Here is a 21553-nt window from a genome sequence, read left to right as displayed (position 1 = left end):
TTTTTTAATCACACCACATGATTTGGTGGCAAATCATTAGTCATTTTGTACAGTATCACAATTCTTTAGCTCTTTATTAAATGCAAGACAAGTTATATGGGATTACATTGTATACAGGGAGAAGAATTACAATAGATTTAATTTTTCTCTTGAAGTCGTTTAAGACACAAATCTTAAACTGCAAACCAAAAAAGTAGAATTTTCCACACAATCTGCTCTGTACTACCGCATAGTCACTCCTGAACTTTTAATCTTTGGATTCAGATGGGAAGATACTACACCTATGCAACAGCCCCAAAGTAATGTTACTTCAACACTAACTTTTTACTAACTTCAAACACCCATGAATAACTTTACCACTTGCTTATTGTGTTCATGGGAACAGCAATGGCATATTCATGCCCTACTTTTGCTCACAGGGTGCAAAGTTTTGCTCTAGGACTTCAAATAATGCTTAGCCTTATGCCTAGCACATTCCAGGCTCATAGGACACTGATGATAGAGATCAAAGTTTTATTTAAAGTAATTGCTTGTCCCTATTAACTTTTTTTTCCACCAGTTATTCAGCTTTTCCTGTCACAAAAAATAAACAAGACCGGCAGTTAGTGTTGAAGATGCAGCAAGTTAAATGATACTAAAAACAAGCTAATATAAAAGAGAAACAGATGTCTCTTAATAGCACCCAATGGAGTTCATCCTTTCATAATTACTACAGTGCAGTCCCAGGTTTTGTTGCTGGTCTGAGCTCTAGAACCATTTGAGTCGTTCTTCCTGCAAGATTTCTGCCAATGTACTAATTGCAGCCAAATGACATTATTCGTTGAAAGAACAGAACTTTTATAAGAAGTTTTGATATTACATTCCTAATTCAAGTTCATAGAAGCAAGGAAAAGCTACACAAAGGTTCTCTAACACAATCAGGAAAACCTGGCAACACAACATGGACCAACTGTTGTTAGCCACTTTTACAGATGATTATTCTGAATGGGCTTTTCAGCCCATATTTTCCTATTTTTCATATTTTACTAGAATGCTAAAAACAGCAGTTATCTTTGTGGTGTGTTAAAAACTTCACAATAGCTCCTTTATACCGCTTCTTACTTGCACAGTACTGACTTGTCTCTTCAGTGCTTTCCTGTAGACCTCCCTTCCAATGCTCCCTTACTGTTTCCATGTTCAGTGAATCCAGACTCACTCTTCTGTCCCCCTCACAAACAGTGGTTAGCTTCTTATCTTACTGTACACCTTGTTCAATTAAGAATTTGAATAGGTAATTAATAAAATCATTATTAATTTTGAGTTCTGCTAACAAGACCAAGAGAACTCCTTAATATACCTTACTAAGGCATTCTGTACCTCTGGCAAGTCTTTTCAGGAGTTGTAGAGCTGGAAGAATTAATCAAAAGCACCTTTAGAACACCTTACAGTAACAAAAGCTGCATCAAAATCTGCAGCTCACAGAGGCTGAATCTGCAGCTCACAGAGGGGTTCACAGAGGCTGAAACTGTTTCATTACAGTGATTGTTTCACAATTATTTTTTAAAAAAAGAGAAGGCTTTTAAATTTCTACAATTGCTTACAGATCATTAGATTTCTAAAGGCTTTAAGAGGAAAAAAAAACAAGTGTAAAAATATTTATAAAACTACATTAAGGCATAAGACCAAGTTAGAACATTTTATAAAAACAGTACTATAATTAGAGGTGCTCCAGCACTCTGCTTCTCATGGAGCTTCACTACACATGGTATGTCCATCACATCCATCATACATGATCATAAGCCACTATGGGTTCTCATTGTCAATCTGCATTTGATGCCCCAAATCTCATGGTTCTTTTTAGCACCAACAGTTGGCCTTGCAATAGTTGTAAAATGTGAACAATTGATCTTCATGTCAGGAAGCGTTTCTTTGAGGAGCTGTAGGGAGCTATCAGTCACTATTCCAAATACCTGAAGAGTCTTTAATGTTGGAATTTCACCAAGTTCTCTAGAAAGAGAGCAGTAAGAAATTGATTATTGACCTAAAAGCATATTTTGCAGTCTGTACCCAAACTACATGAATGTACTTCTACTAATTTTTTAGAAATAAGGTCATTACTCGAGATAAATGTACTTTCCTATTTTAAAAAAAAATGACGTATTCAGTTGAAACGTTTTCTGTAAGGCACTGGCACAGGCTGTCCAGAGAAGCTGTGGGTGCCCCATCCCTGGAAGTGCTCAAGGCCAGGTCGGGTGGAGCACTGAGCAAACTGGTGTAGTGGAATGTGCTCCTTCTCACGACAGGGGGCTTGGAACTGGGTGATCTTTAAATTCCCTTCCAGCCCAAACCATTCGGTGATTCTACGAAATTGCTTCCTGCTGTTCTCCATCTCATGAAAATAGATTGGTTCACCTCCTTTCATTCTCCTGGAATTAAATACTCAGAACAAGTAGAAGGAATTGCCCCATATAAAGTTTCAGGATGTTGCTCGGAGGACACAAGGCTCTAGGTACTAGCAGTCTCTGACTTGTGATGTTTAGGTAAGTAGCCAGTCCTGGTTTATTTTACTTCATGCTAAACTTCGCGATAAACACCCAGTTAACTCCAAACTTGTGTGGCATTTGCTGCTCCACCTGGATGCATACAAGACTACGGGGCCTGATGGGATTCATCCCAGGGTGTTCAAAGACCTGACTGATGTCATCACAGGACCTCTCTCGATTATTTTTCAACTGTTTTGGGAATCTGGAGAGGTCCCAGTTGGCTGAAAGCTGGCAAATGGGGTCCCAATTTTCAAGAAGGGCAAGAAAGAAGATCCTGGCAATTACAGGCTTGTCAGTCTCACTTCAGTGCCTGGTAAAGTTATGGAGAAGATTATCCTGGGAGTTACTGAAAAACACTTGAAGGACAACGCAGTCATTGGTAACAGCCAACACGGGTTCACAAGGCAAAGGTCGTGTCTAACAAACTTAATGTCCTTCTATGACAAGATCACCCACCTAGCTGACCAAAGCAAGCCAGCTGATGTAATCTTTCTGGTTTCAGTAAAGCTTTCAGTACTCTCACAGTATCCTTCTGGACGAAATGACCAGAACAGTTAGATAAAAGCATAATAAGACTGGTGAACAATTGGCTGATGGGTTGGGCCCAAAGGGTTCTTGTAAATGGGGTTACATCAGGCTGGTGACCTCTCACAAGTGAGGTTCCCAAGTGCTCCATTTTAGGACCAGTCCTCTTCAATGTTTTCATAAATGATTTGAAGGTTTTTTGAGCAAGTTCGCAGATGATACTGAATTGGGTGGAGTTGTTGACTCTGTCAAGGGTGGGGAGGCCTTGCAGAGCGATCTGGAGAAATCAGAGAGCTGGGCAATCACCAACAGTATGAAGTTTAACAAGAGCAAGTGCCAGATTCTGCACCTAGGAAGGGGAAACCCTGGTTATAGGTACAGTCTGGGGGATGAAATGCTGGAGATCAGCCCTGCAGAAAGGGATCTGAGGGTTCTGGTCAACAGCAAATTGAACATGAGCCAGCAGTGTGATCTGGCAGCCAGGAGGGCCAACTGCACCCTGGCATGGCACTGCTAGCTGGCCGAGGGAAGGGATTGTCCTGCTCTGCGCTGGTGCGGCCTCACCTCCAGTACTGTGTGCGGCCTTGGGCGTCACAGTATAAGAATGACATAAAACTGTTAGAGAGTGTCCAAAGGAGGGCTACAAAGATGGTGAAGGGTCCAGAGGAGAAGACATATGGGAAAAGCTGAGGTCCCTGGGTTTGTTCAGCCCAGAGCAGAGCAGGCTGAGGAGAGGCCTCATGGCGGCCTGCAGCTCCCTCACAAGGGGAGCGGAGGGGCAGGCGCTGAGCTCTGCTCTCTGGGGACAGTGACGGGACCCGAGGGAATGGCATGGAGCTGGGTCAGGGGAAGGTCAGGCTGGGTGTTAGGGAAAGGTTCTGCTCCCAGAGGGTGGTCGGGCACTGGGACAGGCTCCCCAGGGACATGGTCACAACACCAAGCTGCCGGAGTTCAAGAAGCCTTTGGACAACGCTCTGAGAAATATGGTCTGATTTTTGGGTTGTCTTTTGGGGGCTCTGGAGTTGGACTCTGTGATCCTCGTGGGTCCCTTCTAACTCAGATATTCTATGATTCTATGACAGCTACCACCAGGACAGAAAAGGTTCTTCAGATTCTGAGTCTTGTTCCTCTCACAACCTCTTTCTTCTGCTCGAGCACAGGGTATTCTTCACAGGACAGTGAGAGAAAGGAGTGAGGAGAAGCAGTGCAGACCATTTTAAAGCAGTAAAATGCTGTGTTCCTACACATCCATTATTATTAACAACTGAGCCTGGTTCCAAAGTGCCCTGTTTGTCACAGAATCCCAAAGGAAAAAACTACAGGCTTGTGCACCAAGAAAAGCTGGGCAGTGAGAGGCTGTGGATTATTGCCCGGTCTAAGAGTGAGAAAACTGCATCCTACAAGACTCTTAGGTCAAGAGATAGCCTTGTACTTGAGGGCGTATTCTTTAAGACCCAAAACAGGATAGAGACAGATAGATATAATAAAAAAAGGCAGGAAAAAAAAAAAAGAAACAAGTACACAACTCCAAGCTGTGTTTCAGTGGCAACCAATAACTGGTAGGTGCACACAAAAGCAAAGGAATACGCAGATTCTGACACTGGTCAGCAAGTACTTTGCACTCTGTTAACTCTTCTGAAGGCAAGTTATCCATCGCTGCATAAAGCCTAATATTGACACTAACACTGATCATAGGCAGGACTGGCACCTCACAGCAGTAAGATCCAGCAGTATAAGGGGAGACAGGATACATGTGCTGAGCAGCAAGTTCCATTAGTACAGACTAACACCATGGAAAGATTATCTCAGCTACCTTTGGTTCCAGTCTGTATTCTCAAATGTACATGATCTAGTAGTCAGGTTCTTTTTTTCAGTTCCTTATTCCTAATTTAATTGATCCTACCACCAAGTTTTTCAAACAATACTTGCAATTCCTAGGCCAAAAAAGAAGCAAGTTTAAATTAATTTATCCTCTCTGAAGGGCAAACCAAAGCCATTAAGATGTTACTTACACTAAGGCAGCAGGCGATATTTGGTAGCATCGGCTAAGACACAGATGTTGTAGAAATATGAGTTGATGAAAATACTGGAAGCACTCAGGCTTCAACATCACGCTGTCACTGTACATGGGAGCACATGAATTAGAAGTTGCCCTTTAAGTACAAAGCAGCAGTAAATTTGAGATCTCTAAAATTCAGGCTGAGAAGTTTAATGAAATATCAACTTGTTTTTCTACCACTGAGGTATTTTTTGCTTAACACAAAGTAGCCCATTTCTAATGTGTGTGTTGGATTCTTCCTTTCACTGAAGTGCAAGTGAAGCAGCAGCTGCTCTGCAGGTACTTGTGCTGCAGCAGAAGTCACACCACGAAAAGCCAGTTACTTTACACATCAACATTTCAAAGATTGTGACTGACTAGGTCAAAATACAACTTTTATTAAACGGTTCTAAGGCCATGTCAGAGCTGAACGAAATCCTCACTAGGCTACTAAGCTCATAAGCTTTGTGTGTCTAAATGCTTCCTTCTGTTCTACCTATTGACTGCTTCATTTGTTAAGTTAACAAATCCTTTAAATATGTAACATTTACACTCCAGTAACAAAACCTTTACGTTAGTTACCTGCTCCAGATTAAGTTACAACAGACAGTAGATCTTCTGTAGGTTTAGCCTAGAAAGCATTTTTGTATGCGCAGCCCTACTCAACTACGCATTTTTGCCATATAGTTACTGCAGAGCAATACCATTAGCAATCCCCTGAACCCTAGGGACTTAAGGACTAGCTGCACGGGACTTCTTACCTTAGATCTAAATGGACGAGAGAAGGACATCTTTCCACCAAGGTTTTAACATCTGAAAAGAGGTCACACAGTCAGCTCATCTTGTCATCAACAAGACACACGTGCTTTATAAGGCATACACATTTCCATTTATGCAGCTATTAGCAAGTAAATAAGTAATGTTGATTGTTGAGATTATTTGCCAATTGGTATCTGTAGGACATTGTGTCATGGTGAAACTTAAGTAATTATGTCTGTACTTTTCTGGATGACGCCTTCAGCAGCCACAATAGCAGAAGCCTTAATTTAAGAAGGCTCCAAAAATTAAGTTCTCTCCCACAATATCTGAAAGGCCGATTCACAAGGGAACATTGGATCCACTGTGTCCTGCTTGTAGGACTTCAGAATTTCACGCTACACCTTTCAACTGAGCTTCCACGTAACCATTTTTAAATTCAGAAGACAAATTATGTCACTCCTCATGGCTAAGCCAGTGACATGAGTAAGATTCTCTGACAATGAGAACATCAAGCTACACAGAGCAAAAATCAGTCTCAGTGAATGATATTTCCAGTACATACGATAGAAGCCAATTAGAAGAAAATATAAAGCCTGCTGCTTTATCCCTTAGTGGGATAAAGGTTTATCATGCTGCTATTTACCTGATATTTGTAGATTCTGTCTGTATCCACTTAAATTTAGTTGGGTTACTTTTGAAGTAACGTGATTGACTGCTGCTTTGACATGGGTGGCTGTAAAGTCACACCAGGACAAGTTTAGTTCCTCCAACCTATACAAAAATGAATAAAGAGCTGTTTGGAAGAACAACTGAAATACAAGTTATTGTCTTAGAAATATCAGCTGTATTAGATAAATACCAGAACTCAAAGTGTAATACACCTACAACCAAAGCTACTGTATTAATGAATACAAATTTCACCATGGCAATAATTAAGCACTGGAGCAGGTTGCCCAAAGAGGCTGTGAAATCTGTGTTTGGAGGTTTTCAAGACCCAACTAGAGAAATTCCTCATCAGCAGGGCCAGTGATGAATTTAGACCCTGCTCTGGGCAAAGAGCTGAAGTGACCTCCCAAGCCCACTTCCAGCCAGAATGATTCACTAATATTGTAGGAAGTGAGACACTCTTTTCGTCTTGCTTTTGGCTGGTGACCTGAACCTATTCCCACTGAACAAATGCTCACATTGAGAGGAAAAAAGGCCTTTCGCTATCCATTATTAGCATGGGTCAGGTGACCAATTAATTTTAATTAGTATAAAATACTTTATAATTTTTTATTAGCATTGACCAGGTTGTGATCTTAACTTGACTACATGCTTGATTACCTATAGCCTATCACCACTCAGGGACAAAGTATTTGTTTTATGTTTAGCTGCTGTGGATGTAACCCAAGGATAAATGCACAGTGAACAGTGCAGCCAGAGCCTGTCGATTGTTATGTAATAAAAAAATGTTAAAAGAAATTAAAAGCCTTCCCTCCCCCAAAATATCACTGGAGAACACACAGTGGCAAAGCCAACAAACACGGTACTGTCATAAAATAAATGATCCTAGGTTGTCCCAGCACTCCTAGCCCAGATCAGGTTTGCCATCCGCTGTGCACTGTGCAGAGACTGCCTTTATCTAAGGAGCTCATGATCCACGTAATCAGACCAAGCTACAGAAGCATTATCTACCCATGAGAGGCAGAGAATGATTAAGGTTTTGTCTGTCCACTATCTTGCTGCAATTTGATTAAAACCATGGTTTTGTAGAAGCAAAAATGAAGTAGATTGTCCAATCTCACAGGAAGTCAGCAAAGATCAGGGCATAAAACCCAGACCTACTGGAGCACAATTCAGCAACTTCCTGCCAACAGATGGTTTATTCTCTGGAACTTCATAAACTGAAGGATTATTCTACAGATGAAAGGGCACAATGTTTTCTGACATTTATGCTGTACTCTGATTGCTCAGACTCCACTCTTCTAAAAACACACACCTTCACACTTTGTGAGGATGACATATTGCTTTCAGGGAGATAAGCAAATTTACATGATAATCAAATGGATGTAAGTGGGTTTTCAACAACCAACAAGACTGCCTTTAAGAATGTTTAAGGAAACACACGTAACTACTGATGTACATCTTTGCTATTAAAGAAGAAAATAACTGGATGGAAGGAAATTATCTATCTATTCAGCTAATAATCAACTGTTAGGCATTTGAGAATACGAACAGACTCGTAAGAAAGATAGTAAGAGATGAGTACAGTTGGAATGCCAATGGGAAGATAAAAAAGGATAATTTTTCTCAGGACTAACAGTAAGCAGGAATACCAAAGCTATATTTGTCTTACATAGAACAGCTGCTCAACATCAACTCCAGGGCTTCTGCAGAAAACCCTGAGCACCCACAGAGATTTAGTCGTATCAAACTGGTATTCTTAGCAATGCTTCTGTAGAAGAAAAAAAAAGAAAAGAAAAGTCTTGATAAAACTCAAACATTGGAACATTGCTAGGATATATGGTAATGTTTAAGAGCTAAGATTCCAGGCACAGAATTATTTGTTAAACATGCAACACCGCATTTTTTGTAAACTGACCTATTTAAGAATCACTAGGGATCTCAACTCCGTACCTGCTGCATCACAGCACAACTTGGAAAAGGATACTTCTGTATTTACATCATGGTCCTGACACATCTATATGTTTATAAACAAAGTTTAAAAGGAAATAATTCTTTTCCACCATTTCCTGTGGTATCTCACTAAACAAACACCATGGCTTATTTGAGATGATTACACCTCTACAAAAGATAAAACAATCATCTCATTTTGGAAGTTACCTCTCCAGTGTCCCCTGAATGCACTTGTTTGCAAGACTATGGCAGACGTGCAGTTGGTGATACCTGGAAAAAACCTTACACCTGTGTACCTGTACACAGGACAATAAAATTCTGTAATCAGTGCCTAATTAGTACATGATTTTCAGATGCTTTTTATCTAGCGTCACAAGCCAAGCAATACTGGTTTATTTGCACTCTGGTATTTCTCCCAGTGTGAGGTAGGTATCAGAAAGCTCAAAAGCAGAAAGTGGGACACACAGAGCCTTGGCCATCTGAGCTGGTTCCTGGCACCTTTGCAATCACCTGAAGTGACTGAACAGGAGGTTGACTGCACACCCGTAGTGTCTTTCCTGTTTAACTAAAAAACAGCTCATCTGCCTGACAGAGTCTGCAATTTTTCAGATCCTCATTCTGAGGGTCAACAAAGTAGTGAGAAATGGTGCAGAAGCATACAAAGCATCTGGTAGGAGACTTGCTGGGACCCCTCAAAATATGAAAGAATATGTATGCTAAACACAAAGCTGTCTTGCAAGCACAAAAACTAGAAAATAAAAGTAGCTCAGCTGTGCAGCCTTGCTGCAGCAACAGCAAAAGGACACACAAGTCCTACAGAGACGAGCAGTTTCTCTAGGCTCCCCTTACCCTGAGAACAACAACAACAACAAAAAAAAAAACCATAAACTCACTCTCTCTTTTGGAGCAGTGTTTCCTCCCGACCTGATCTCTTGGACAGACAGGAAAGAGGCTGCTTATCTAACCCACCTGCTAGCTCTGGTGCCTAAAATTGGCCATATTAAAAGACTCCCACACAGGGCAACTCTAACTACATTCTTTCCCTTGCCTGCACAGAATAGTGTCACCAAACAGAAGTTATTTACCAAATATTCCCAAACGTATTACTCACTTGACGATGTCATCAGAAAGCACTAGTCCCTCCAAGCTGAGATTCACCAGTCTTTCACACCGACAAAGAATACTCTGGAGATCTGCAACAGACACTGTGCAGTTTGACAAATCCATGTGTTGAACTCGGAGAGGTCTAAAAAGAGGAGAAAGGCAGACTACTAAAGCTGCATTAAAATCCAGCTCCACAAATTCCATGTATCATAAAAATACATGATACTCTAAAAGCATGCAGAAAATAGCTATACTTTTGTACTTTAGCTACAGGCTGCTCATACCACTAAGATTACTGGCCCTACTGCTAAGCTACCAGCCAGAACTACTGAAATTTTATCACACTGCAAGATGTATGAGGAGTGGCTGAGGTCCCTGGGTTTGTTCAGCCCAGAGCAGAGCAGGCTGAGGGGAGGCCTCACGGTGGCCTGCAGCTCCCTCACGAGGGGAGCGGAGGGGCAGGCGCTGAGCTCTGCTCTCTGGGGACAGCGACAGGACCCGAGGGAACGGCATGGAGCTGGGGCAGGGGAGGGTCAGGCTGGGTGTTAGGGAAAGGTTCTGCACCCAGAGGGGGTCGGGCACTGGGACAGGCTCCCCAGGGCAGTGGTCACAGCACCAAGCTGCTGGAGTTCAAGAAGCCTTTGGACAACGCTCTGAGAAATATGGTTTGATTTTTGGGTTGTCCTTCGGGGATCCAGGAGCTGGACTTGATGCTCCAACTTGTGGGTCCCTTCCAACATAGGATATTCTATAATTTTATCTTTGAGGTATTTATAGGATTCATTGCAACTGCTGCAAGTCTATACTGCTGGATTTAAAGTTTTTTAAGTATTTTTGTATGTGAGCCCAAAAAGACTGACAATTTTTGGTTCGACAAGAAATAGCTTGCAAATGTATGCCTGTACTTGAAATATACCTTCAAAAATCACACTAGCTTGGTTTTAAATAACTGACTGATGAATGCAAACCTTATTTCAACCCCACGGGACCCGCGGGAATGGTGTTAAGCTGAGGCAGGGGAAGTTTAGGCTGGACATCAGGAAGAGGTTCTTCACCGAGAGGGTGGTCGCACACTGGAAGAGGCTCCCCAGTGAAGTAGTCACTGCACCAAGCCTGTCTGAATTTAAGAAACGATTGGACTGTGCGCTTAGTCACATGGTCTAAACTTTTGGGTGGATCTGTGCGGTGCCAGGAGTTGAACTAGATGAGCCTTATGGGTCCCTTCCAACTCGAGATACTATCTTATTCTATTCCTACCCACTGATCAACTCTTTCACTCTTCAGATACATGATAAATGCTTCTACTGGTGGAGATGTTAAAAGTAAATATACACAGAGAAACTGTGAAGATTTGAGACACAGTTTCAGGATCCAGTACACAGAGAAAAGCCTTACTTCATGGTTTTAAACAGCGGATTCCCAATACACGATCTTGGGCAGCGGAATACAGTAACACCTGCAGGTAGCAAGTGTCCAATTACTCCTGGCAGCAGATTTCTAGAAGTCAGATCAAGGGTCTGCCAAAGAGATTCATCGAACCTAAGGAGCAGAGTTTTACTCATTAGTTAGCAAGGAAGGGTCAGAACTGTGAGCATAACCACACAAAGTCTTCGGTACCACAAAAGACTGAGAGGAGGGGAAGTCATTTAATAAAATCTAATACTACTAAACTATTTGAGCTGGTTTTGATTATATATACTTACAACACACATACAGAATAAATTGAATTACATATGAATAGGCAAGATTAAAACCAAATAATTTATCAATATGCGGAAGCAAAGTTCTTAGCGCTACATGATGAGAAGTAATACTTACGAGAGACGATGCCATCTCTTGCAAATCATGGAAACTTTCAGCAGGTCATTTAGGGGCAAATATGCAAAGATTGCCAATAGCAGTTCATCTGGAAGTGCATCCCAAGAAATACCTTTAGGGAAAGAGTGAACGCTCTAGTTAACACTAGTTAACATTCTAGTTAAAGCTGGTTCATTTCTGCCTGCTAATCAGATGCCTTCTTTGGCTTGGTTGTCAGAAGCACCACTGCCGTCCGTCTGTCTGTCTGTGGGCTGTATATACATCATTACTCATAACCCTTTCAGCTCTTCATTGAAGAAGGATACTTTAGGAAACGAGAATCTTGACTACTTCCTTTGTATTCTATGGCTTGTACACTTCCTCAAATGCAGGAGAGGTAAGACAAGTCTAAAAGGTCACCTCAGGAATAAAGAGCTGAACTTCTCGTCTCCTTTTTTTTCCCCCTACTGAAACGCCCACCCATGTCACACACGTCAGGCTCCCAGAAGGGGGCCCAAGGTGAGGTATACATTTGCATGGTACACAAAACGGGTAGGTAGCACAAAGTGCTCTTTAAAACACCCACACTGACTGCCACCCCCCATGAATTGTATGAAAGGCCGTGGTGCAATTCTGACTTGTAACGAGTTGATGCAGAGCTCCAGAAGGCGCTGCTGTTCACCTAGGAAAGCTTTCTGGATGGTGGAGCTCAAGAACAGCTTCCTATGACCCAGCACTTGCCCTCACTTAAAGGAGGGGCCATCTGAGGACATTCCCACCTTTCATGCAGCAGCCTTGTGTCTGCTGAGAGTTCTCTAGTTTGCAATAGGTAGTGGCGGCAGGCGGAAAACCCATTTTGATACCAGAGGGAGGAACAAACCATCCAGGAGCCTCACACCCCGTGCAGCACTATCCCTGCAGCCCTGTGGCAGGGTCCTGAGCAGTGCTCACAGCTCAGCTCCAACAGGACGAGCGCAGCTGCTGCCCCTCTGCCTCCCTTCACGGGTGCAGACGTACAGACCTGCAAACTTTGCTCTCGAGGGCTCAGCCTCTCGTTTCTAAGATGCTTATATGAAAATATCGAGTCCCTGGCTTCAGAATTACACTGGGGGCGGCAGCACCAGAGACTCGCTTATATTTGGTGGGACAACTGAAGCCAGGAGCAGCGTGTGGGTACCTGGCTCTGCCTCTCGGAGCAGCCGAGGCCTGCGCACGATCACGAAATCCTTCTCCTTCTCCTTCACCTTCTGCCTCTTATGCGGGGAGCAGGCGGCCACCAGCAGCTCCTGCGGGGTGTTCTCGCTGCCCAGCCTGTCCTTCTTCAGCACCGACACCCCCATGCCCGACAGGAACTCCGCGGTCCTGCCCGACTCCCAGTCCCAGGCGAAGCCAGACGAAACGTTGCTGCCGGAGCTGGGGATCTCCTGAAGATGTTTCCTGGGGGAAAACCGAAAAAAAAAAAAAAAAAAAAAAAGAGAGAGAAAAAAAAAGAAAAAACAACAAAAATAAACGGAGTCGTACCGCCAGCCCGCCGCGGGATCCCGCCTCACCCCTCACCCCTCAGCCCGGCCGTTGGGCGCCCGCCGCCTCCTTCATCCGCGCGACAGCCCCGCGCGCGCAGCCCGCGCCCCGCGAGCACGCGGCGCCCGCCCGCACCTGTGCATGGCGGCGGCGGGAGCGGCGGGAGCGGCGGGAGCAGCAGCAGCAGCAACAGCGGCGGCGTCGGCGGCAGCGGCGGGACAAGGTTGCTCCGCCGCGCGCGCGGCGCCCGCCGCAAAGCCTCTCGGGAGTTGTAGTCCGGCAGCGCTTCGTTTGCGCCCGCCTACCCCCGGGCGGGGGCCGATGACGGCGACGACAAAACGACGACGACAGCGACAAGGAGGGGCGGTGGTGGTGGCGGCGCCGCCGGGCGGTTGTCGACGGGGAGATGTCGGCCGGCTCGCTCGCCGCAGCGCGGAAGGGGCCCGGAGCGGCCTGAGCGTCTGAGGCGTCCCCTGTGAGGAGGGCGGCGGCGGCGCGGATGGAGGGCGGCTGCGGCCCGAGGGGGGGCGGCTGCTGAGCCCCGGGCGACGGCGGCGGCGGTGGTGAGGGAAGAGGGAAGGGGAAGGGAGAGGGAAGGGGAAGGGAGAGGGAAGGGGAAGGGGAAGGGAAGGGGAAGGGGAAGGGAGAGGGAAGAGAGGTGAAGGCGGAGGAACGGGGAAGGGAAAGGGGAAGGGAAGGGAGATGAGTTGAGGGGAAAGGGAAAGGAAAGGAGAGGGAGGGAAAGGGAGAGGAGAAGGAAAAAGGAAAAGAAGGGGAGAGGGAAAGGAAGAGGGAAGGGGAGGGGAAGAGAACAGGCATTGGAATCAGCATCTCCATTTTTTTGTTTTGTTATTGTTTTCCTTTTCTCCCTTTTTTTCAGGGCCCCCAAGCACCTGTGTTATGAGCACGCATCTTAGTGTTTGCTAAGCGTCTCAAGGCCGTGCCCTGCAGGTCAGTGAGTGCACAGTCCCGTCATGCTGTGTTTCTTTTAGTAAGGCGGTTCGTTATGCTATCATTACGCTTTCTATGCAAACTACACACTTTGAAATTTTTGGGGATGGAGGCCCAAATTCTGAGCACACGTACAGCTCGGCACTGAGTCAGCAGCCTGCTTGTAAATGCCACCCTATGTGTAGTCGGTGGTGGCGGGGAGAGGTGCCCGTAAAGCCAGGAATGGGAATGAAATGCGTGGCAAATCATGCACAGCTGTTAAGTCAGATGTCGTCAGTGGGGCGACTCAAATGGGCAATCATGTAATCTTTAAAAAGAACGAGTGGTAACCGGTTCTGTTTTTAATTAAAGCCACGGATCAGTTATTTACTGGTTGTTCAAGTAGGTAATCAAATGAGTGTCTTTTTTTTTAGTTTAAAAAAAAGAAGCTGATTGTATTTAACCCTCTGTTCAGCAGCATCTCTTCCATTTGTCAATCCTTTTAATTTCACAGGAAACTGAAAGGAGAAGAATTTGCTGAAAGGGGTAGAATTCAATTATTACCTTTTTAAAGCTCTAAATTTCCAAATAGTGTGTTTGTCTTACAGCAGTGTTAGGGTTGTAATCATGTGACTGACCTCCTGAGTGACACCTGTTTTGCGTGAGAGCAGTCGTCTGGCAGCCCGGGGTAGCAATTTCTGTTCTTTTTTTGTATTCATATTGTAACTGTACAGCTTTCATATCTTCTTCAATTTTAGTTCCTTCAAGCAGATTGTCATGTTCAATATGTCTTTTTTCAGAGTATTCCCCTCAACTCTATGAAAGCATCAGCCTTTGTGGTACTTAATATTCTTTATTAGTGTGAGACAGTGCTAAGTAAGTGAATAAACTTCCCATGGGTTTGTGCTGCTGGTCCTTTCTTGCTGTTGACCACAAAAATCTTTATCTTCCCTAACAGAGCATTTCTCTTATACCACCTGGTTTCCCAACCAATTAGAGAATACTGCCACTTTGAATGGACTCAGTGCAGTATTATATTTTATTGTCATTAGCTGTTACGAAATGTTTTTCCCCACAGTGTTTAAAAACAACAATTAAATGTTTAATCATTTTAAAATATTTTTTTACATTTCAATATACTAATGGTATAGTATTACTATGGTAATACTAATAAAATATCAGTCAGTACATAGTCTGACTAGAGTTTCTTAGAAGAACAAAGCTATGCAGATTGTTTTCTTGATTCACCTCAGAGGTTATTTCTCCCAAATAGTGCAATCAAGTAACTGCTCTGGTCAATTCTCTTTGGCAGCTCATGGATAGTTTCTTTCTTTAGATAGTTTTCTCTTTGTGCTAAGATTTGGAAGTGCTTCCTTCATCTGTCTGTTGACTGATTATAAATTCCCCATGCTGCAAAGGTTACTGTAGAATATGGAAGTTGGAGGAAAAAGGAAAAAAAAAAAAACAAACCAACATGCTAAGCAAACTTCAGTGTGATGATGTTTGAAGGGATTATTTTTAAAGGTGGCTTGACCTCTTGTTCTTCCCTTCTTATGATCTCTAAAACGTGAGGTTAGCCCATTTTATTCTTTAAAGATGGAAGCGTCAAAATCTTAGTGTTAGGCAATTCTGAAAGTCCAAAAAATTTAGGCTTTTCTGTAAAGTCTTAACTTAGGGATTCTTGACAGGATAGTTTTGCAGAGTTGGGCAGGCTTCAGAAGCATGTCACAGGTGATGTGGCAGATTTTATTTTTCTTTTGCAAAGGTAAATGTGCTGGAAGACATTTAGTGGGAACGCAGAGATTATTGCCCCAGAGGTAACTGTGGAACTGGCCGCTGATGTATGCTGGAGATGGCAGCTTTGGTTTATACTTGCCCCAGAGCTGTGAATTCAGCTCATGTTAGGAGATGCTGTTGCACAGATGTTTTTTTCAGTATGCTGTGGCTCTCGTTTAGTATTGTCCATTACTGTCTTTGGTATCTCTTCCATAGTTTGGTAACTTCCTTGATGACAATTTTTTTCTGATGTAATTTTGGTGTTAAAGTTTAAAATACAGAATTAGGCAAGGAAATCTTTAGCTACTTGCTTCTTGTTCACTGGTTTTAACTGAAATATCCAAGATTTCTAAAAATGTAACTTTTTGAATTTGATTTGATGCTCTTTACCCTATAATATTTCAAGAAAAACAACGAAAATAGGCTTTGGTAGTCTAACAAAATGCCTGAGGTACCTAAGATAAGTAAAGTAGAAATATGATAGCTGTCTTTATTTCCAGCTTTGAAGGAATGGGGAGAATGGCAGGTTGGCAGACTGATCATCTGCTTCCTTTTGAATTCCTGAAAAAAACCACCTCCAGCTTGAACAAAAACTATTCCTAAGCATCTATAATATCGTAGAACAGTAAAAGACAACATTGGTTTGTCAAGGACAAATTGTTAAAAATAATCTTATTTCACTAATAGGCCTACTGTATATGGGAGGATAAGTTGATGCTTGTATTTGAGCTTTAATAGGGCTTTTGGTTCTGTTTCTCAGGATGTTTTTGTAACCAAGCTGGGGAAGAACAGTTGGGAACAGCTACTGTTGTGGGGGGTGCAGAGGTAATTGAATGAGGAGGTCAGTTCTTCGTTAGCTTCTCTTCAGGATTTTCAGTTTCCATACTGAAATAATGTGATTATCACAAATGAAGTGGGCATGAAGCTAGGAGGAATTGCAGGCCTTTTGGAGTGTGGTAGTGGAAATCAAATTGTCTTAAAGACTCAGAAGCTAGCAGGAGGGAAGGGATACAAATAATTAGAGTTGTGTGGTGGGCTGCACTTCAGGAAGAGCAGGCAGTTACACAAAAATACAATGCTGTGTTTCTTAGAAAGAAAGAATTTGGGGGCCATAAGGAGCTGAATGCATATAAGGAATGTCATGCAAGTCATACCTCTGTATGTTTCAGTAAGATGTGTGAAGCATTTTTTACCCTCAGTTCAGGCATTAGCTTGCATGCTGTGTGGTTTCTATCTCAGTGCAGAAGGAAGTGGGGAAGCTGTGGAGACTGTCAAGGACAACCCTGAGACATCTGCAGAAAGTTTGATATAACAAAGACTGGGAAGGGCAAAAGCAGCAATTAGATTAGTCTGCAAAATGAACAATCTACTAGTAAAATAACAACCTACGAATTTTGAAAATAATAAACCTATGGTACAGTCTAATCTGGAATTTCTGATTAAAGAGGAATTGGGAGTCTACTTTAGTGAGACCAAGGGCCTTTCTTCACAAATAAGCATTACTCTTTTCAGGCATTCTTTAATGATATAATGTCAGTGTACCTCTGTTACTAAATACAGTGCTATATAAAAGCTCAAAGAAATTGTAGTTTTTGTTTCTGCTGTTTCATTTAGTAACTTGAGTATTTCTGCACCAGGCTGAGTAGTTAGTTCATTTGTAATGTAGACGGTCATGAGTTTGCTTAGCCTTGAGGTTGGCAAGGTAATTTAAGACTTGATGGTAGGGAGTTTCCAAGATAATTTAAGTGTGAACTGAACTCTTGATGGTGCTTGTTAAGAGTTATTAGCTGGGTTTGGACCTCAGAAGATTTCATGTCAGAATTTTGAAACTTGTGTCCTGTATGGGGGTAACCAAACTCTTCCATTCATGAGATTAAAAACTTACTATTTTTGCCTGTGTCTGAAACAAAACAAGAAAATTCTAAGTCTAAACAAGAGCATACCCTTGTTTTTTACTGGCTCAGTTTCATTTCCAGTGTCAATTTTCCAGCTTTTGATCTTACCTGTATTAAATCGTAGGTGCTTTACTCCCCAGAAATGGAGTGTGCTGATAGGTGCTCTTCCCTTCAGTGAGGAAACTTGTTACTTCTTCTAAGTGCTCAATAGGAGCATTGTCTAAGCAGAGACAACATTCTGAGCTAGTTCATTGATTTCAGGAGAAAATTCTTTAAGGGTTCAGGAATTTCAGCCAGCTGATACTGTGGAGTCATGTGCTAATAGTGAGAAGCCTGTCAAAATGAAGAAACGGAATTGTGGTAAAGCAGTTTACCTTTGAGCTAACGACCAGGTTCAGAGGCTGCTTGCCACAGAGAGGCATGCCCTGCAGTAATATATTTTAAGTCCTGATACAAGTAATTCTAGTACCATGGGTCTCAAATATGGCTGTCCTATTAGGCAGAATTTTGTTCGCAATAAGAGCTCCTCTCTAGCATTACGCTTCTCACCTTGCATTTAAGCAGTTTTCGTTAGGAACTAGTTTTAACCTATTTCTGTAAAAAAAAAATAAAAATAAAATAAAATAAAAATTTTTGAACTGAAATTTTGAAAATATGTATACATTGTTTCAAAACAATTTGTCATTAGTTGTAGTCTGGTAAAATCATAGTCATTCAGGTTGGAAAAGACCTCTAAGATCATCTAGTCCAACCTTTAACCTAGTCCACCACTAATCCATGCTACTAAGTTCTACCTCTACATCTTTCTTGAAGACCTCCAGGCATGGTGACTCAGCCACTTCCCTGGGCAGCCTATTCCTCTGCACAACTGCTGCACAACTTTTTTGATAAAGAAATTTCTCCTAACATCCAACCTAAACCTCCCCTAATGCAACTTGAGGCCATTTCCCCTCATTTTGCCACTTGATGCTTGGGAGAAGAGCCTGATCCCTACCTCACTACAACGTCCTTTAAGGTAATTGTAAAGTACATTGAGGTCTCCCCTGAGCCTCCTCTTGTCCAGGCTATTGAAGCCCAGCTCCCTCAGCTGCTTCTTATAAGACTCATTCTCTAGGCCCTTACTAGCTTCATTGCCCTTCCCTGGACACACTCCAGCACCTTGATGTCCTTCTTGTAGTGAGGGACCCAAAACTGAACACACTATTTGAGGTATGGCCTCACTAGGGCTAAGTGCAGGGACACAATCACTTCCCCAGTCCTATTGGCCACACTATTCCTGATCCAAGCCAGGATGCAGTTGGCCACCTGAGCATACTGATGGCTCTTGTTCAGCCAACTCTCAACCAATACCCCCTGGTTTCTTTCACAAGGCAACTTTCCAGCCACTCTTTCCCCAGCCCTGCACTGGGGGTTGTGCCCCAGATGCAGGACCCGGCACTGAGCCTTGTTGAACCTCATACAGTTGGCCTCTGCCCATGGGTCCAGCCCACACAGATCCCTCTTCAGAGCCCTCCTGCCCTCAAGCAGATCAACACTTGCACCTAACTTGATGTCATCTGCAAACTTACTGAGGGTATGTCTTTCAAAATGATGCGTTTCATTTTGTATTTTGAGAGTTAAATAGGAGCCAGGTGAAGAGCAAAAAAGATGTTGTTTACTTGGATAACTACGAAGTTGCTTTTGTCTTTGAAGTGGTTGAAATTATGGTACGACTCAATTCCCTCTTTATTTTAGCATGTTTGGTGCATGCTTGTAATCTTTTTTGGATCCCATCATGGTAGAAACAGTGCAGCACGTTGCACAAGAAAATTTACCTTCTATCTTGATTGTAGCTCTTTAGCTATGACTTGTAAAAAGTTGTGTAGGTGTGACTCATGGAGCATATGCTGTATAATTGTATTTACATAGCATAAGGTGTGGCTATAATAGGCACCCAAAGCTACGTATGTCAGATAGTACTGGCTTAATGAAGTCAATATGAATGGAGAAGAAATGTTTCTTGGTGGAATTCACTATTATACTAGAAATAGGAAAGATTTTCTGTTTTCTGAGGAAACAAGAATGATACAATAGAAAGCACAAGGACATGCTCAGAGTAAGTTATGGAGAAATTAGTTAGGTATCCTGCATTCATGATTTACAAATTGTCTGTCCAAAACGTAGGACAGGCAGATAGTAAGGGGATGCTTTGACCTCACATTAGAAATAATTAATAACTAGAATGATTCTAATTAGAATTATCAGAATAATTAAATAATTAGAAATACTAATTATTCAGTAAACATACTAAGATGAATAAAATATAAAAAGTGCATGTATGCGTTTCTTATGAGATACAAGAAGGTAACTCAATCTGTTTTCAGAATATGGGATGCTCAGTGGACAACAGTTAACGGATTAAAAAGACTACTTTCACTGTTTGGAAATTAAATACAAAAGGAGCAAAATGGGGGAGACCAATCCTTAGGAAAAAATCACAGAATAACCATTTTCTTTATTGGAAATAAAACAACTTTCAGTTGTGCTTTCATACATGACATACCTGCTTAAGTAGTATACTGAGAGCTTAATAAATAAGTGGTTTACTTTAACAAGTTCTGAAGGAATTAAAAAGTAAATTGAGGGAAATTTTAGTAGTATCCTGTCTTTTAAATCTTTGAAATTCAGTCAAAAGTGAAAGCAATTAAAAATACAACAGTGAGGAAGCCATGCTAAAAAGTATTTCAGTTGAATGAAACCAGCTAAAATGGTAACTTTGGTGGAAAGGCAAGCCAGTCTGACCAGAAAAATAGACATTTATTATTATTTTTTAATATATGAAGTATCTGTGATTAAAATGATTGATTTTATTCTTTTTTACAAGTATCTAGAAGCAGTTTAACTAACCATGTAACAAGTTGGTGAAATTTTCTCTAATAGATCTGTGCAGCTCACTGGCCCTTTTCTTAATGACATGCCTGTATGAATATGGGCTATGTATTTCCAGCAGTCCTGACTGTAACAGAGTAAATAAATGCAGAGGAAAGAAAAATATAGCAAGTCTAATATGAATGAACTGAGACCTGTGCTCTTCTGAAGAAGAGCAGAAGAGTAGTAGGAAGGTGAATTAATTAGCTGGTATGTTGTCTCTTGTTACGTGAAATTTCAAATCTAAAAAGAGCTATATCACAAGTAGGCTAACCTATATTTCACTGTATTTTTATGCTCTATTAACTAAGAGTAGAAAATTTAAATGCGTGGTTGAGGAATGGTTCATTTTTAAAAAGCTACTTGCTAGCTTTCTGGAAACATTTAATTTTTAACCTTTCTTTTGTCCAAAATAGTTGATTTCATCTGGAAGGGAAAAAAAAAAAAAAAGGATAGCTTTTCTTTGAGAATTTATACTAATCCTAAAAATTAGGACTATAGTCTTACTAACAGACAGAAGAATTGGCTTCTGGATCTTCTGGACCACAAAGATGAAATAGAGTAGTTCTGCTGTGTTGCTAGAAATGGCAAATTGGAATGTCATGATATTTTGATTTCTGCAGAGGACTTTAAAGCACCTTGCTGAAAATCTTGTTCATGTTATCCGAGTCCTTGTGTGAAATCAGAAAAGTCTATTAGTGTGTTTAAAAAAGACTGTTAAACAGCTCTCTTCTGCATACATAATATACAGATATTTTAATGTAATTGAATATTTTCTTGTGTTACAGTTCTGATCTACTTTTAAGTGAGCTCCACTGTGTGGCTGGAGTGAACCTTCAATAATGAGTGGTGCAGCTTTGGGACTTGAGATAGTATTTGTCTTTTTTCTGGCCTTATTCCTACTTCATCGGTATGGAGACTTCAAGAAACAGCATAGACTGGTGATCGTAGCAACATTACTGGCTTGGTATCTCTGCTTTCTTATTGTGTTTATACTGCCTCTTGATGTTAGTACGGTAAGAAACTTGTAAGGTTTTCCATTCTCTTGTGTAAAATCTGTATTTCTTTTTTTTTTAACTCTTAATTGCAGAAGATAATATCTTAAAAAACAAATAATGTTTTCAAACAGTATCTTTTAAAACTAAACACATCACTTTTTT

The 21553-nt window shown here is 41.9% G+C and overlaps 2 protein-coding genes across 2 annotated transcripts in view; one reads left to right on the top strand and one right to left on the bottom strand.

The window, feature by feature from the left end:
- Positions 1-55: 55 nt before the first annotated feature.
- Positions 56-13143, bottom strand: SKP2 (S-phase kinase associated protein 2). The gene is made up of 10 exons (XM_040542223.1): positions 13021-13143; positions 12542-12801; positions 11386-11497; positions 10963-11106; positions 9575-9709; positions 8183-8281; positions 6488-6615; positions 5847-5898; positions 5060-5167; positions 56-1986 (listed from the first exon to the last, which is right to left on the bottom strand). Exons 1-10 carry the CDS (start codon positions 13026-13028, stop codon positions 1773-1775), a joined length of 1260 nt encoding a protein of 419 aa, XP_040398157.1. The 5' UTR covers positions 13029-13143; the 3' UTR covers positions 56-1772.
- Positions 13144-13317: 174 nt separating this feature from the next.
- Positions 13318-21553, top strand: part of LMBRD2 (LMBR1 domain containing 2) — a 35809-nt gene continuing 27573 nt past the window's right edge. Inside the window, 3 exon segments of the mRNA XM_040542219.1 lie at positions 13318-13448; positions 13766-13836; positions 21182-21409. Coding sequence (XP_040398153.1) covers positions 21236-21409 — 174 coding nt within the window. The 5' untranslated portion in view covers positions 13318-13448; positions 13766-13836; positions 21182-21235.

This window comes from Cygnus olor, chromosome Z, assembly GCF_009769625.2.
Source record: "Cygnus olor isolate bCygOlo1 chromosome Z, bCygOlo1.pri.v2, whole genome shotgun sequence".
In the NCBI taxonomy this organism is placed as follows: Eukaryota; Metazoa; Chordata; class Aves; order Anseriformes; family Anatidae; genus Cygnus; species Cygnus olor.
Note: the sequence above shows the minus strand (reverse complement) of the source record. Positions and strands in the feature narration are given on the sequence as shown.